General features: G+C 41.4%; 1 protein-coding gene across 7 annotated transcripts in view; it reads right to left on the bottom strand.

Annotated features, from left to right (window-relative positions):
• Nucleotides 1-488: 488 nt before the first annotated feature.
• Nucleotides 489-14,433, bottom strand: part of RhoGAPp190 (Rho GTPase-activating protein 190) — a 110,397-nt gene continuing 96,452 nt past the window's right edge. For all 7 annotated transcript variants that reach the window (XM_089649197.1, XM_089649198.1, XM_089649196.1 and 4 more), the window contains 5 exons: nt 13,927-14,007; nt 12,975-13,110; nt 11,303-11,434; nt 1,896-2,013; nt 489-739 (listed from right to left, as the gene is read on the bottom strand). In XM_089649197.1, the coding sequence (XP_089505323.1) occupies nt 541-739; nt 1,896-2,013; nt 11,303-11,434; nt 12,975-13,110; nt 13,927-14,007 (666 nt within the window). In that variant the 3' untranslated portion in view covers nt 489-540. The remainder of the gene's footprint in view (nt 740-1,895; nt 2,014-11,302; nt 11,435-12,974; nt 13,111-13,926; nt 14,008-14,433) is intronic.

A 14,433-nucleotide genomic window follows, 5' to 3' on the forward strand; every position in this document is an offset into this window, starting at 1 on the left:
GACAAGCCTAATTCTTATGCGATATAGTTTGAAAAAGCCCCCATTGCGTTGATGCCATGATGTTGAACTCGTTTTGACGTAAACTATATTACAAAAGATGAGATTTAGGTATTGAGTTCAACGTATTGACAGGCCCAACACATATGCCGTGTTTCAAAAGGACCAATCAACTCACACAGTTAAGACAATGACACAAGTCACGCTAGGCGAAATGCTCCAACAAGCTTAATCCTTGTGCCATGTTATTTCAAAAGGGCAAGATTAGATGCTCCCAGTATAGGTGATGATGCTATACTGGGAGCAGATGCTGATGGAGCAGATCTCCCAGATGCTCCCACATAGACACAACTCAATTTAATGATGAAATTCACTTTTTTGGATGATTTCATTCACTCGTTTTGATGACTTGATGGTGAAATTCACTTGTTTTGATAGTGAAGTTCACGTGTTTTGATGATCTAATAGTGAATTTTACTCATTTGATGGTGAAATCCGTCCACTTCAGTAGTAATCGCCGAACAGGACGAGCGTCCAGCGATCTCAGACCATGACGGCCGCCTCCTGTCCGCAGAAAAGGAAGGGGAACTGGTCGATCATGGTCTGCAGGATGTCCTCGAGATACGGCCGGGTGGCCTCGAACCTCGCCATGTCGGTGAACTGCACCGGCAACAGGGTCGGCCACCAGCAGATGGCCAGGTTCTTCGAGTCCATCGAGTTGAGCTTCGAGTTGTCCGCTATCCTGCAAATTATAAAAAAACATTCAACCGATTGGTATAAATCTACTAAATAATTACTATGCCTCTTGTATAGTGGCCTTTTAATGTGATAATATGAAGACAGAATAAAGCCTGAGACACATTAGGCTATACGCATCAGCACTTATTTGAGTTTGACCTATACAGATTATTTGTTGAGGTATCACACTATGCTATAATCTTCCTCAGGAGAGGGGGTCAGATTAATTGGAGAGCTGCTGAATAATATATATATACAAGGTTTTCCAATAAGAGGTGTTATTTTGAATAGCCCGCTATTTCAGTAGATGTTACTATTTTGACACTTGACAAGTAGAAACTATGCCATTAATAAAAATGGAACGATACACGCTTCGACAACACATTGAAATTATTAAAATTCACTTGAGTGAATCAAATGCAAATCATCTTGAGTGATGAGGCCCATTTCCACCTCGGTGGCTCGGAAAACCCAAGAGTTATTGTTGAAAAGCCTCTCTATCCTCAACGTGTGACTGTTTGGTGCAGTTTATGGTCCGGCAGAGTCATTGGACCTTACTTTTTCTAAAATGAGGCTGGAGCAACAGTTACGGTGAATGGATTGCGCTATCGAGAGATGATTAATGATTTTTTATGGCCGGAATTGGATGGTATTGATCTGGAAGTTTACTTTCAACAAGACGGCGCTACATGCCACACAAGCAACGAAACCATTGATCTTTTACAATTGAATATCAAAATAACACCTCTTATTGGAAAACCATGTAGTTGCACTGGAATCCAACAAATCTTCTCCAACAACAACTATAAATCACCGTGAACACTAAAAAAAATGCAATCACACTTCCTTGCAAATAGAATAGTGGATGCATGGAACAAACTTCCACAACATCCCATCGATTCTACTAATATAAACCAATATAAAGCTCGATTGGTTTCTTATTTGGAGAGAAGAAAGGATTAACTTATTTTGAATTTAAAACAGCTCAATTACTGTAACGTATTATGAAATCAGATAAGAGCGCATCAGCAGAACCCTGCCTGCTCATTCAGTAAGAGTTATTTCTGATACAGTTTACTTAACACGCGTATGTGTTGCATATTTCGGGCAAATACTTAAAGAATGATACTTGGGTGGTAAACGAGGTAAGGTTAGATTACCTGGTGAAATGGTGGAAGATGTACTTAAGCACGGCGCGCTGGTGTTGTGGCAATCGCTCCGCTATCAGCGCCCTCAGAGCCAGTAGGCGACCGCTGCGGTCTGTGTTGCCCAAAGAACCTACAAAAAATACAAACAACACATTCAAACAATTACAGGCACATTCGACGGATACTATGACAGGAAACCATTTTCTAAATACTTTCACAGTGAATCAATCCAATTTGATCAACAAGAATATGTTTGTAGTTAACCTCTAGCTCTAGCTTGCCTATCAGGTCGGAAGATTTAGCAATATTTCACATATATACTATAACGCAAAGCGTGCCGATTGTGTTCCGAAGACCGTTATAATAGCACCCACGCTGGAATGTTTTGCGATGTGACTTTAACCTTTATGCTTTGAAAACTGTATAGAGGACAAAATCAGAATCGCTTGCGCTAATAACACTGTTTATCAGTGGCGGCTCGTCTACGGAGGTCTTTTGGTAAATGCTGCAATTGTAATAATATTAAAAAAAAAAAATTGACAAATTACCTGATTATTAACCTCTCAGAACATTAGAACGTCAAAAGACGTAAATATGATAATAGCGGTCAAGATATTAGAACATCTTTTCACGTAAACGCGCGAGAGTTTACAAAAATCGATTTATTTCCATCACTAGTATACGGATTGCCATGATTTAAAAAACAGAGTATCGATAATGAATAACGCTACGCGTCTGTATTTAGGAATATCTATGGAACTTAGAGGTGCATTATCTAAGCCGATTGAATCTGTCATCTTGTTCGTTCATAATTTATTGCGTTTCTAAATAATTTATTAAAAATATTTTAGTTTGGACGGTTAATATTTTGAGGTGACTAATAGTTTTTAATACATAATCTCGGAGTATACAGACCTTACCCCAGCATTCGGGGCTCTGCTGGGGTGGACCTTTTATTTCCCTAGATACTCGTGGGACCAAATATGGACTGTAAAAACAAAAACCAAAACAACACTGACGAGGGACCTTTAAGGAACCTAGGGGGAGTGGAAGGAGGAGTTGAGGCCGCCTCGGTGGACTCATCCCTCTTGGGGCCTTTGAGGAACCAAGAGGAAGTGGAGAGGAGAGATGGGACCACCCTGGTGGACTCTTCCCTTGAGGGGCCCTCTGGGAACCATAAAGAAGGACCTCCGACGGACGCAACACGGCGGGATCCCCCAGGGGATCCAGACGTGGAAATGCAGGGACCATCAGGGGACCTGGAAAATAACTTCTTTAAGAACCCCCGACTCCAACTGGGGCCCTCGGGGAACCAGCGGAGAGGGGGGGACTTAAAGAAGAGACTCACTCCAACAACCACCGCTGAGGAAGACAAGGTAAAGTCCCTGTCAGACGATGTGAAAAAAATTCACATCAGTAAGAAACTCAGTGGGGCTGCGAGGAGAAAACTCAAAAGAGAGAAGCAGGGGCGGCAGGAAGGAAACCGGGAACAACCAGGGACTGTAAAAGTCCGCTGGGGACAACCAGGGACCTCGAAGGCCGGAACCAGGCAAGGCAAACCAGGGACAGACCGGAAGCTAACGGGGACCGCAGAAGGTAACCGGGAGCAACCTGGAACGCCCGGGGAAAAGAAGGCTGGGAAGAGGAGAAGAACCTCACCAGAACCTAAACCCTTGGGGCTTTCACCGGGAAATTCCAGGAAAAAGCCCCGAGGAATTCTCACCTCTGCTACCTATGCGGAAGCCGCTGGAAATAAAATTCGAGTGGCTGTTGTACATAGGAACAGAGAGGAAGAATTTACAAAAGAGCAGGAGGCCCTCGTGAGTGAGGCGGCCGCGGATCTGATTTTGAGCATCCCAAAGGGGCAGTTCAAACCCAGATTCGACGAATGCTTCACTCAGAGGGGCGTCCTGAAAATGACCTGCTCCGACAAGGAGTCAGAGACATGGCTGAGGGAGATGGTGCCGACCATACGGAAATGGCAGGGCTGCGACCTGGAGGTGGTGGGGTTGCAGGAACTGCCAAAGTACGTAAAGGTTATGGCAGTAATCCCCGAAAATGGAGCAGTAAGCACCGAGAGGTTGCTACAACTGCTGGAGAACCAGACTCCCCGGCTACACACAAAAAAATGGATCGTCCACGACTCGATCAGGGATAAGAACATGTATCGCCTGATCATGAGTGTGGACGAGGAAAGTGTGAAGGTGCTGAGGGAGATGGGGATGACGGCGCATGTCGGGATAAGGAAGGCCACTTTCACGGTGCGCTCTCCTAACACCGAGGAGCGTAAATAGGAGGAATGACTTAAGGATTAGGCAGTAATGGCTAAAAACTTACAGTTCATTCAAATAAACTTGCACCGCAGTCCGGCAGCGACTGCAGTGCTTAGCAGTAGAGTCACTCGGGACAGTGTGGACGTCGCGCTGATCCAAGAACCCTGGACTTATAGGGGGAAGGTCAGAGGACTAAACATGAACCAAGGTCTAATCTATTATAACGAGTCGGGGGACAGACCCAGGGCCTGTATTCTCATCAGAGGGATACCTGGCACACTGCTACCCGAACACTGCAGTAGGGACTTAGTGGCTGTGAAGCTACAGGTCACGCTGGACCAAAGAAGCAGGGAAGTAGTTGTGGCATCAGCATACATGCCCTATGACTCTGTGGAACCACCACCCTCAAGGGAAATAACGAGACTCGTCCAAGACTGCAGGGAGAAGGGTAGGGAACTGATACTCGGAGCAGATGCTAACTCGCACCACACTGTGTGGGGGAGTACGGACATCAACAAACGAGGACAGGACCTCCTGGAATACCTGATGACAGTGAACCTTGAGATTCTTAATAGAGGTAGGGAACCCACCTTCGTTATAAGTAACAGACAGGAGGTGATAGACCTGACCCTAGGAACATTAAGAGTCTCAGGATGGAGAGTATCGGACGAACCATCCCTGTCGGACCACCGACACATAGAATTTAAACTAGAGGGAGAAACAAGCAAAACGGGGACCGATACATATAGGAACCCAAAAGCAACTGACTGGACTAGATACTCGGAGGAACTAAATATAGGAATGACAAGATTCCCAGCTAAATACGGCTGCCCCGAAGAAATTGAGGACGCAGTAGAAGTACTGAGGGACTCAATGATAAGGGCATACGAAAATAGCTGCCCTCTGAAGACAAGTACCAGGGACAAAACACCGTGGTGGAGCAGAAGACTGCAGGAGCTACGGAAAATAGTAAGGCAAGCTTTCAACAAGGCCAAAAAGTCAGGAAACTGGGATGCCCACAAGCAATACCAGAAAGAGTACAAGGTGGCAATCCAGAAAGCCAAAACATGCTCCTGGGAGAAATACTGTGGGGAGGTGGAAACCATCCCACAGACTGCAAGAATCCAAAAAATTCTTGCAAAAGACCCAGGGGCAGCAAAAGGCCCATTCAAAAAAGCTGATGGAGGATATACCAACAGTTGGGAGGAGGAGTTGGAGGTACTGCTGGGGAAACATTTTCCCGGCTACAAAAAGTTAGAAGCAGATGATACCGGTCCACCACCAGCCCGAGTTACACGGGAAGGTAAGGACTGGGACACTGCGGCTAAAATAGTTACTCCCTCCAGAGTTAAATGGGCAATCAGAGGGTTTGACCCTTTTAAAAGCGCAGGAGAGGATGGAATCTTTCCGGCACTTCTACAGAGGGGCCTAGATACAATCCTACTTCCGGTGACGAAGATCCTGAGGGCATGCTGTGCCCTCGGATACATCCCCATACCATGGCGGAAGACAAGGGTAGTGTTCATACCCAAACCGGGGAGAGCTGACTACGACCAACCAGGTGCATTCCGCCCAATTAGCCTCACCTCATTTCTTCTGAAGACAATGGAGAGGCTAATGGACAGGCACATAAGGGACGGGGCACTGAAAGAGAAGCCCCTCCACGAGTTACAGTTTGCTTACCAAGCAGGTAAGTCAGTCGACGCGGCACTGCACAGGTTGGTGTACAAACTGGAGCAGGCACAAGCGACTGGGGAACTGGCGGTAGGGCTATTCCTGGATATAGAGGGAGCATTTAACTGCACCACTATTAAATCCATTGATGAAGCGGCAGAAAGACATGGACTCGACAAAACCACCAGAAGGTGGCTGAGGAACATGCTCTCAGGCCGGATACTTACGGTGACAAGGGGTGAGGTAAGCATCAAAGTGCTGGTGACACGAGGGTGTCCACAGGGAGGGGTCTTATCACCCTTGCTGTGGAGCCTGGTGGTGGACAACCTCATCCGGAAACTCAACAACAGGGGCCTATATACGCAAGGGTATGCGGATGACATTGCAACCATAATAAGGTGTTGGGATGCAGACACAACCCGAGGCCTTATACAGTCAACACTGGCAACAGTGGAAGAATGGTGTGAAGAAACAGGACTGTCAGTCAACCCAGACAAGACAGAACTAGTAATCTTTACGCGTAAAAGGAAACTAGAAGGATGGAGCAATCCAACCTTCTATGGAAAGGAATTAGAACCCTCTGACACGGTTAAGTACCTCGGAGTCATCATAGATGCCAAACTGAGCTGGAAAAACCAGGTGGAAACTGTAGGCAGAAAGGCCTGTGCTCTGATGTGGGCAACTAGGCGAATCTGCGGCAGAACGTGGGGTCTCAAACCTAAAATGATGCAATGGCTTTACACAGCCGTTGTAAAACCAAGGATCATGCACGCAGCCCTGGTCTGGTGGAGGAGAACAACACTGAAAACAGTGATGGTCACACTCAATCACATACAGGGACTTGCATGCAGAAGCATCACAGGAGCCATGAGAACCACTCCAATACTAGCCATGGGAGTGCTGCTGAACCTACCCCCACTAAACATAGAAATAGAGGGGGCGGCGATGGCGGCAGCCTACAGGTTACATTGCAATGGCCAATGGAGAGGAGAGTTGCCCAGAAACAGTCACACGGAGATAGGAATAAGACTGAGGGCAATTAGTCCGACGGCTGGGATGAAGCAGGACGGCAAACAAGCCGAATACTTCTTCGGACAGCTGTTTAAAGTGACGTACCCCACAAGGGAGGAATGGGACACGGTCCCAGGTCCAAACTCCAAACAGGAACTAATCTGGTTCACAGACGGGTCCAAGATGGAGGAAGGAACAGGGGCCGGGGTCTGTCTACAGGGATCTAAGAGGGAACTCAGTATACCTCTAGGAATGCACTGCACTGTGTTTCAAGCTGAGATGAAAGCCATCTTAGTCTGCGCACAGGAGAATATGAGTATCGGGTACAGAAATAAGAACATAAACATATGTTCTGATAGCCAGGCGGCCTTAATGGCACTGGAAAGTAACCGATGCGACTCCAGACTGGTGATGGAATGCAGGACTATCCTAATAGAACTGGCGACCATCAATAAAGTAACCCTGCTCTGGGTACCAGGACATAAAGGTATTGAGGGCAACGAGCGGGCTGATGAACTAGCAAGGAAAGGGGCGAAAGCACCACTTGTGGGATCTGAGCCGGCCGTAGGAGTAGCAGCTTGCCACACCAAACTACATATCAAGAGGTGGGTCAAATCCCAACACTGGAAGGAATGGAAGAAGGCACCCGGAATGAGGCAATCTAAAGTACTCATAAACGGACCGGACCCTAACCGAACCAGGCAACTACTCGATATGGACAGAAACTCACTGAGGGAACTGGTAGGACTATTAACGGGACACTGCCATCTCAGGAGACACATGCAACTGTTGGGAGTGGAAAACACCAACATCTGTAGGAAATGTGAAGAGGAGGAAGAGACTCCAATTCACCTATGGTGCCAATGCCCCGCTCTGCTGGGAATAAGGCTCAGATACCTGGGAAGACACAGTGTGGAACCAGAAGACATCGCCACATATCCAATGACAGCCCTGGTGAACTTCATAAAAGGGACCGGGTTACTGGCAAGGGAATGAGGTAAAATGGGAGATAGTACAATGGGCCTATGGCCTAAGTGCTCGCGGGGACCGTAAGTAAACCGCCTCCGACTATAAAAAAAAAAAAAAAAAGTTTTTAATTATATTTCTTCAATATATAAAGTGTTATTTCTTTATGATACTCAGAAAAAAGTACATTTTTCACAGCTTTGAAATAATGGTAAGCGATTTTTACATATTTTTGACGTTTTCATAAAATGTATATTTAGAAATGCAAATATTTACGTATAACAACACAATGCGATAGTGGATTTCATAATCTTTCCAAAACATTTTTTAGAATGAGGCTACGTTTCCCAAAACGTGAGTTATGAAGCTTTTAGCAAAACTCGTAAATAACACAAAAATTATCACATTTTGACAGTTCTCAAAGGAACACAATAAAAAAAAAAGTAAATAAAAGTCTTTGTCTGAGAGGTTAAATTATTATTAATATTTGTGCATATTCGTACGGTAATATCAAGTTCCAGTGCCATCTAGCGTCCAAATGAGAAGCTACTGTATGTACCTAGCGTGGGTCACTTCAAGTTTTGTCCCCAAGCTATCTCCTTTCTTTCTCTTTGCTATACAGGACAATGGAGGTAAACACTATCATGTCTGACGTATGCTTAGTATCATGCAAAATTTATTTTATAGGGATTTTCGGACATGACCGCGGTGCGATAGAGATATCTACGACCTAAGATTATTAAGGTATTAGAGGGTTTAAATTAAACAATACTGTACTACCGGCTTCAGAATAGGGTGGGTACTGGCAAATTAATTACATACATTGGCGTTTTTATAATATTCATTACGCATTAGCAATATGTATTTACATTTCATATTCATTTTTTTATCAATTGACCTTCAACTGCTGGACTCCTGGAATAATTGGCTGCTATCTTTATAAAATCAATTGGATTCAGAATTAATATATACAGATTATGTTGGTAGTTCTTAATCCCAGTATGATACAGTTAAATATGACCCAAGGAAATAGGGTTGTATTAACTCGATGGAGGAGCTGATGGAGATGGAGGCAAGGCTATGGTCCAGAGTCGCTAATATTCTATTTAACGATTAAATATTACAATTTGAGGTTTTTACTCACTGCTCTTACAAATGACGTTATTTACTGTGCTGTCATACATTTTTACTATTACTATTCTTATATATTTATGAATGTGTGGCAGTGCATTACACAAATCTACGAAGGCAGGGACCGCCTCTGGTATGTACATAATTACAAGAAAACCTCATGATTTTATTTTTACTTAGAAAAACACTTACAGCCTTACGAAAACACAATAAAAATATCTTTCACATTTGTTCACCAAGTGTGATTCCTTAGCAAAACTTGTTATGTAGGAAACCTTATGAATAAGTAGGTTAACCAGTAGCAGCGGGCAAGAATATTCAATAAATAAAAATACGTTTTTGTTAAGGCCAAAAGAGAGACAATACCACACTTGATAAAGTGACATTTTAATTTTTGTGTTTAACAAATCCAGTAGAAGTAATATCCAAAGGCAAAATGAATGTATAAAGTTGAAATTGCAATTGCTGGGGTCCGGCTCCTAAGGGTTAAACCAAAGAAAAAGTAATATCCAAAGGCAAAATGAATGTATAAGGTTGACACTGCAATTGCTGGGGTCCGGCTCCTAAGGGTTAAACCAAAGAAAAAGTAATATCCAAAGGCAAAATGAATGTATAAGGTTGACACTGCAATTGATGGGGTCCGGCTCCTAAGGGTTAAACCAAAGAAAAAGTAATATCCAAAGGCAAAAAGAATGTATAAGGTTGACACTGCAATTGCTGGGGTCCGGCTCCTAAGGGTTAAACCAAAGAAAAAGTAATATCCAAAGGCAAAATGAATGTATAAGGTTGACACTGCAATTGATGGGGTCCGGCTCCTAAGGGTTAAACCAAAGAAAAAGTAATATCCAAAGGCAAAAAGAATGTATAAGGTTGACACTGCAATTGCTGGGGTCCGGCTCCTAAGGGTTAAACCAAAGAAAAAGTAATATCCAAAGGCAAAATGAATGTATAAGGTTGACACTGCAATTGCTGGGGTCCGGCTCCTAAGGGTTAAACCAAAGAAAAAGTAATATCCAAAGGCAAAATGAATGTATAAGGTTGACACTGCAATTGCTGGGGTCCGGCTCCTAAGGGTTAAACCAAAGAAAAAGTAATATCCAAAGGCAAAATGAATGTATAAGGTTGACACTGCAATTGATGGGGTCCGGCTCCTAAGGGTTAAACCAAAGAAAAAGTAATATCCAAAGGCAAAATGAATGTATAAGGTTGACACTGCAATTGATGGGGTCCGGCTCCTAAGGGTTAAACCAAAGAAAAAGTAATATCCAAAGGCAAAATGAATGTACAAGGTTGACACTGCAATTGATGGGGTCCGGCTCTTAAGGGTTAAACCAAAGAAAAAGTAATATCCAAAGGCAAAAAGAATGTATAAGGTTGACACTGCAATTGCTGGGGTCCGGCTCCTAAGGGTTAAACCAAAGAAAAAGTAATATCCAAAGGCAAAATGAATGTATAAGGTTGACACTGCAATTGCTGGGGTCCGGCTCCTAAGGGTTAAACCAAAGAAAAAGTAATATCCAAAGGCAAAATGAATGTATAAGGTTGACACTGCAATTGCTGGGGTCCGGCTCCTAAGGGTTAAACCAAAGAAAAAGTAATATCCAAAGGCAAAATGAATGTATAAGGTTGACACTGCAATTGCTGGGGTCCGGCTCCTAAGGTTTAAACCAAAGAAAAAGTAATATCCAAAGGCAAAATGAATGTATAAGGTTGACACTGCAATTGATGGGGTCCGGCTCCTAAGGGTTAAACCAAAGAAAAAGTAATATCCAAAGGCAAAATGAATGTATAAGGTTGACACTGCAATTGCTGGGGTCCGGCTCCTAAGGGTTAAACCAAAGAAAAAGTAATATCCAAAGGCAAAATGAATGTATAAGGTTGACACTGCAATTGCTGGGGTCCGGCTCCTAAGGGTTAAACCAAAGAAAAAGTAATATCCAAAGGCAAAATGAATGTATAAGGTTGACACTGCAATTGCTGGGGTCCGGCTCCTAAGGGTTAAACCAAAGAAAAAGTAATATCCAAAGGCAAAATGAATGTATAAGGTTGACACTGCAATTGCTGGGGTCCGGCTCCTAAGGGTTAAACCAAAGAAAAAGTAATATCCAAAGGCAAAATGAATGTATAAGGTTGACACTGCAATTGATGGGGTCCGGCTCCTAAGGGTTAAACCAAAGAAAAAGTAATATCCAAAGGCAAAATGAATGTATAAGGTTGACACTGCAATTGATGGGGTCCGGCTCCTAAGGGTTAAACCAAAGAAAAAGTAATATCCAAAGGCAAAAAGAATGTATAAGGTTGACACTGCAATTGCTGGGGTTCGGCTCCTAAGGGTTAAACCATAGACGATGTTAGTCAATTTACCCGCAATATCCTCGAGTTCCGACATGGTGGGCTCGTCGAAGAGCGGAGGCAATCTCTTGGAGAAGAAGTCCTTCAGAGCCGTGGCCACAGCGTTCACCGGGATGTCCAGCTGCGTGATAGATATGTTGGGATCTGAAACAGACATTATTTTGCTTACATACACAGGTTTTGTGGATTGCGTGTGAAAATTTCACCAAAATAATAACATCCATCCACGTACATTATATGTTTATATGGCGAAATACGCTTTCAAATTTTATTACTGGAAATAAACATATATTTTTTTAAATATTAAAATTTAACATAAAAAGTTTAGAAAATGACACTTAACTAAAATGACTTATAACGACAACAGTGTATCACAAACATTACGGTCACCTTACATTTTATCTTTTAATAAAAATAATGAATAAAAAATTCACAAACTTTCATAAATTTTTCTCGAATTGCGGTCGGAAACTTTGGTTCGATAGAGGTGTACATTTAAATTATTTTGTGGTTAACTTCTAGATATCAATACAAAGCATGGTGTTTTCTCTTTCTAACACCATCTAAATCATATTCCTTACCATAACAGTGAGGGAGACACAACAATTTCTATTCAACCATATGAACCCAAAAGCGAAAATTTTGAAACTTAGTGAATTTTTTCTTACATAATTATTTTTATAAAACAAAAAAGTTGACATTAATATACATTTGTCTAATAAAATGTGTGTTTTTTTCGTTATGAGTAATTTTAGTTACAAATAAAATAAGGTGAGCCATTTATAAATTTTTTTATGTTTGCAGTAAAAATTTGAAATTATTTAAAAAATTACATGTTTATTTCTAATAATAAAATTTCGAATTTACGAATTCCCATGTAATTAAAAAAATTTGTGGAAATTGTTTTCAACATATTCCAGTGCAAATCTAAATTTCGGGGCCGATTTAATAAATAATAATACAAATTCAAATATTACGAATAACCGTGTAAATCAAAATTTTATTTAGTTATTTTAAGGAACATAAAGTCTTAATATTAATTTAATATACAAACGAGGATGGAAAAGAAGCAGATCAATTATAAATGTTCACAGATGGTTGAATTGGTAATATACAACTAAGGACCGGTTGTTTCGGAGAATTTGAACAATTCATCAAATTTCAACGTTAATTGGCGAGTTCTGTGAAAGTCCTATTCAAGTTCTGATATTATATCATTATAGGCTAGTTGCTTGACAGAACTGAAATAATAACAGAACTAGAAAATATCTTTCACAGAACTCGTCAATTAACGTTGAAATTTGAAGAATTGTTCAAATTCTCCGAAACAACCCGTCCTAAGTATCTAGTGAATGTTGACTAAAATATAAAAAACAGGACTAAGTAACAAATTTAAAAGCCGAATTAAGTAACAAGTATAAAAATGAAAGTAGAACAAATGTACTAAAACTTTATTTTGCATTATACAAGAACATATGTTAGGTTTATAGCGCATAACCGCAACGGCCTGATTCGGTCAATTTATGAAATTAAATTTTTAAAACATTTTTTTTTATATTACGGACAAGTGTTTGTGGGTAGGCATTTTTTTTTCTAGGTAGACAGATACTTTTACTAGAAAAAATTTTAGGTTTGAATTAACGGGGTTCTTCTGTAGTGGGTGTGCAGAATATGTTTGTTTTACCTTCGTCAAAGTTCTTGAAGAGCAGATCCACGTGCGCCCTGTTGCCCGGTACCCTGTAGATGCCCTCAGCCCCCAGGCCCTCAGCCTCTATGAAGTTCACACACTTCTCCAAGAATAGGGGCACCCCGTTATTTCCCTGGAACACATCAAAAGAGTATTGGCTTAGGCCCGTTGTTATGTTAGTCAAATTAAATATTTGCATATACAAGTCCAAATGATGGTTGAATTTCTCTTGGAATTTCGAGATATTTCAAATGTGCTGTATATTTGTTATTGTTGAAGTCGTCGTAAAAAAAATAACATGTTAGAAACTAAATAAAATTATCTTTCAGATATTTGTATTTGAAATAATTGTCGATAGTTCTAAATAATAACATTTTAATATCAAACATAAAAATGTGACATGACGCCTGGGGTGAGATCTGACCCTAAGCGGCCATGCATGTTCTTCCGAGGCTTTAAGGGTAACAAGCCGATTGCAGACTCATGAACACAGACGTCAGGTTATGTGACATGACGCCCGGGGTCAGATCTGTCCTTAAGCGGCTCTAATGAAATATGTTTGCGGCTAGTCAAGTCCTTCCGAGTCTTTAAGGGTAACAAGCCGATTGCAGACTTAGGAACACAGATGTCAGGTTATGTGCATGACGCCCGGGGTCAGTTCTGTCCCTAAGTGGCTCTAATGGAATATGTTTGTGGCTAGTAATGTCCTTCCGAGGCTTGAAGGGTTAACAAGCCGATTGCCGACTTATGAACACAGACGTAAGGTTATTTCAATGGAAGATGCTCCAAAGAACTAGCATCATTGATCCCTTTAGCACTGGTGTACAGTCAGGAAACACACCAAACGCGGGCCCAACGTTTGTTAGATGAGAACGGGTCACTTCTACGACTCATTCTTGTGCAATGTAAATACAGTGTAATAGTAAAAAGAGAAGTATCAGATGTTTACCTGTGGGCCCCATCCCTGATTGTTGACAACGGCATTTTGACTGGCATTCTTCTTTGACTCTTTAGACTTGCCTCCCCAATCCTTGAAAAAAATTATTTCAGGTAAGTATAAATATATAGATACAAATATATTAATACACACATGTTCTAGCAGTTCTGTAAACAGAAGTGCTTCCAGAAAGTGTGTTTTTAATTTTGTCTTATTTAATTTCCTCTGAAATCATAAGATTTGTAAATAAGTCCTTAAATACCTACCAACTTAATTATAAATCATAAACATTTTTATTATTTTAAGTAAGGAATTGTAAGATTTGTCTAGAGAACTGTCACCATCTCAATGACAATTCTTTTTTCAAACTTTGTAAATTGTAAAGTGTCCTTAATGTAATAGAAATAAGTTATTAAAAGGTTTATACTAGATATAAAAATGTTATTTTTTATAACAAAATAAAAACATACATAATTTTTTTTTAAATGTCGAATTAAAACTAGTACGCTCAGTACGGCA

The sequence above is a fragment of the Hesperophylax consimilis genome, chromosome 29 (genome assembly GCF_061612785.1).
Source record: "Hesperophylax consimilis isolate HC1 chromosome 29, BYU_Hcon_1.0, whole genome shotgun sequence".
Taxonomy (NCBI): Eukaryota; Metazoa; Arthropoda; class Insecta; order Trichoptera; family Limnephilidae; genus Hesperophylax; species Hesperophylax consimilis.